The 2531-nt window shown below is 45.0% G+C and overlaps 1 protein-coding gene across 1 annotated transcript in view; it reads right to left on the bottom strand.

Annotated features, from left to right (window-relative positions):
• The window catches only part of LOC143277174 (uncharacterized), a 5500-nt gene extending 3171 nt beyond the window's left edge, over positions 1-2329 (bottom strand). The window contains exon 1 of the mRNA XM_076581937.1: positions 1831-2329. Coding sequence (XP_076438052.1) covers positions 1831-2037 — 207 coding nt within the window. The 5' untranslated portion in view covers positions 2038-2329. The remainder of the gene's footprint in view (positions 1-1830) is intronic.
• Positions 2330-2531: the final 202 nt, after the last annotated feature.

The raw sequence follows: 2531 nt of genomic DNA, 5'->3' as shown, positions 1-2531 counted from the left end.
ACAAGAGTGGAGGACTAGACAACTGATGGGTCCGAACGTAACATGAACAACTGTGTGCGTACGGAAAGAATGGCCATCTGTGGAGCTAAATATTTTATGTCTCGCCCTCAGTTCTCCACGGAAGGCCAGGAGCACACTGACATGCAACACAGGACACAGCACACAAGTATGTGACGCGTGCTGTCGAGAAAACAAGTTGTCTAACACACACCACGGACAATCACGGAATGAAGTTCTCAACACACACACACACACACACACACACCGGCACACACACACACACACACACACACACACACACACACACACACACACACACACACACACACGTGAAATCGCTGACTTGAAGATTCACAGCCGGCGCAAGCATCACTGACGAGAAAGGGACATCCAGCTGTCCAATTGAAACGGTTAAGTTCAGCACGGACACTGACTCGGCCGTTAAAATGCACTTTCCTATTTCGGTATGTGACTTTTCTGCACAGCACGTTGTTAAGGAAGGTCAGTTCCATCAGTCCCGCTCATTTTGTAATGTGAAGTCCTCTTTGCAACGCATTTGAGCACTGCAATACAGGGAATGGTGTGCGGTTTCCACGTGTACCCGGTCAGTGCTGTCGGAACCGATACAGCAAGGACGTACAACGAAACAGGCCGAAAAAAAACGGACCCACCACAGGAGACTGCCGTCACTCTTTTGACGTCGCACACACGTGAGTGTTTCATGCAAGTTGTTTTATTATTTTCAGTCATGTTCATGTTAGGATCACAACCTATTGTCTCGTCCCCCACTCTGTTTTCATTCTCTCGCGAAGCATGGTACAGTTCATTCCGTCTTCACTTTAGATAACCTGGCGATCGCGTTCACTGACCGCTTTCGATCGAACTGCCTTATACGTCCCGTTCGTGCATGTCCGCTCCTGGAGATATGACAGCGACAAGCAGTCCCGATTTCTTTACGAATTTTTCTATTTCAAGCCCATTGCTTGATGCATGGAATGCCCCACGAACTCGGACATACCGGCGTTTAGAATCGAGACAAGTTTCATTACGAGTACTGACCCAAACATGTGTATATATACACACTCCCGTCTTAATCGTTTTCATGTATGTTTTGTAACACAGGCGGGTAAGTTCGAACTGACCCATGGGTCACATTTTTTCTTTCACTTTGCGTATCCCCCATTCTTTCCAAGCCCCTTGCTAGGTGCATGGAATGCCCCAAAAAGCATCCCTTTTTAGACACCTTTCTAATCTCGAGTTCGTTTTAAAATCGTCGACTATATTCGACAAACTTATATATATAAGTAACATTTTCACCCGTTTGGGACTTTCTCACGTATGGTTTGTACTGCAGACGGGTAAAAATGTTAATTATAATATAAGAATGTCGAACTAGAGATGGTGCACAACTTCGTAACAAGCCCGGGTATTTTAGACACCTTTCTAATCTCGACAAGTTCGTTTTAAAATCGTCTACTATATTCGACAAACATATATATAATTAACATTTTCACCCGTTTGGGACTTTCTCACGTATGGTTTGTACTGCAGACGGGTAAAAATGTTAATTATAATATAAGAATGTCGAACCAGAGATGGTGCACAACATTGTCACCAGCCGGTATACCCATTTGGGTAGATTTGATTTCTGACTTCGACACCGAAGAGTGCACGGGTAAAAATGTTAATATTGCCCATGTATCTATATACATGCTCATATACACACCTGCACACATACATACTCGCGTGCACACACACACACACACACACACACACACACACACATACACACACCTATGCACACATAAATGTACAGTTCCAACAACTGACCTGCAATGCCCCAACTCCCCCAGGGGGCAGCAGCATGATCTCACGGCACGAGGGGCAGGGGAAGGAGGGGGAGGAGCCAGCCACACCCTGAAGACAGCTCTGACAGAAACTGTGGTAACACCGCAGCATTTTGGGCTGACGATACGGTTCCCGGCAGATGGCACAGCATAGTTTAGTGTCAATGTCTTCTTCCCCTCCAGTCGCCATGTTGTCACCTCAGATGACGTTGACGTTTGTGCAGCTTTGAACCTTTCTCTAAACTGAACTCTGAACTGAATTCAAATCTCCCAACTGATCAGTCTAAACACGCGACATCTACTCACTGAAGCTGTCACATAATTCACGATAACCAGTCTGTCAGCAGGCTAGCTAACACTTCACTTGAAGATTTTTTGTTGTTGTTTTTTTGTTTTTTTTGAAAGGCATAAAAGTTTCACTATATTTCGTCCTGAATATGAATGTGCACTCACACACGAACTGATGCAGACAGTGACAACTTCCTCTGTGTTCAAAAGAACAAACCAGTTGAATCCAGTCACAGTAAGAAGTAGGTCTATTTCAATCCCTGTATCACACCCGACAAGCTGCTACCCACTGAAATAGTCAACCAGTTGTCAGGTTCAACATTTCTTTTTTCCCTTTTAATCTTGCTGTGCATTGCACGTGCAACGAGTGCGCAGCAAAGGTTTTGATTGGACGGT

The sequence above is a fragment of the Babylonia areolata genome, chromosome 33 (genome assembly GCF_041734735.1).
Source record: "Babylonia areolata isolate BAREFJ2019XMU chromosome 33, ASM4173473v1, whole genome shotgun sequence".
NCBI classification, from domain to species: Eukaryota; Metazoa; Mollusca; class Gastropoda; order Neogastropoda; family Buccinidae; genus Babylonia; species Babylonia areolata.
The sequence above is the reverse complement of the archived record's forward strand: the minus strand, read 5'-3'. Positions and strand labels throughout refer to the sequence as shown.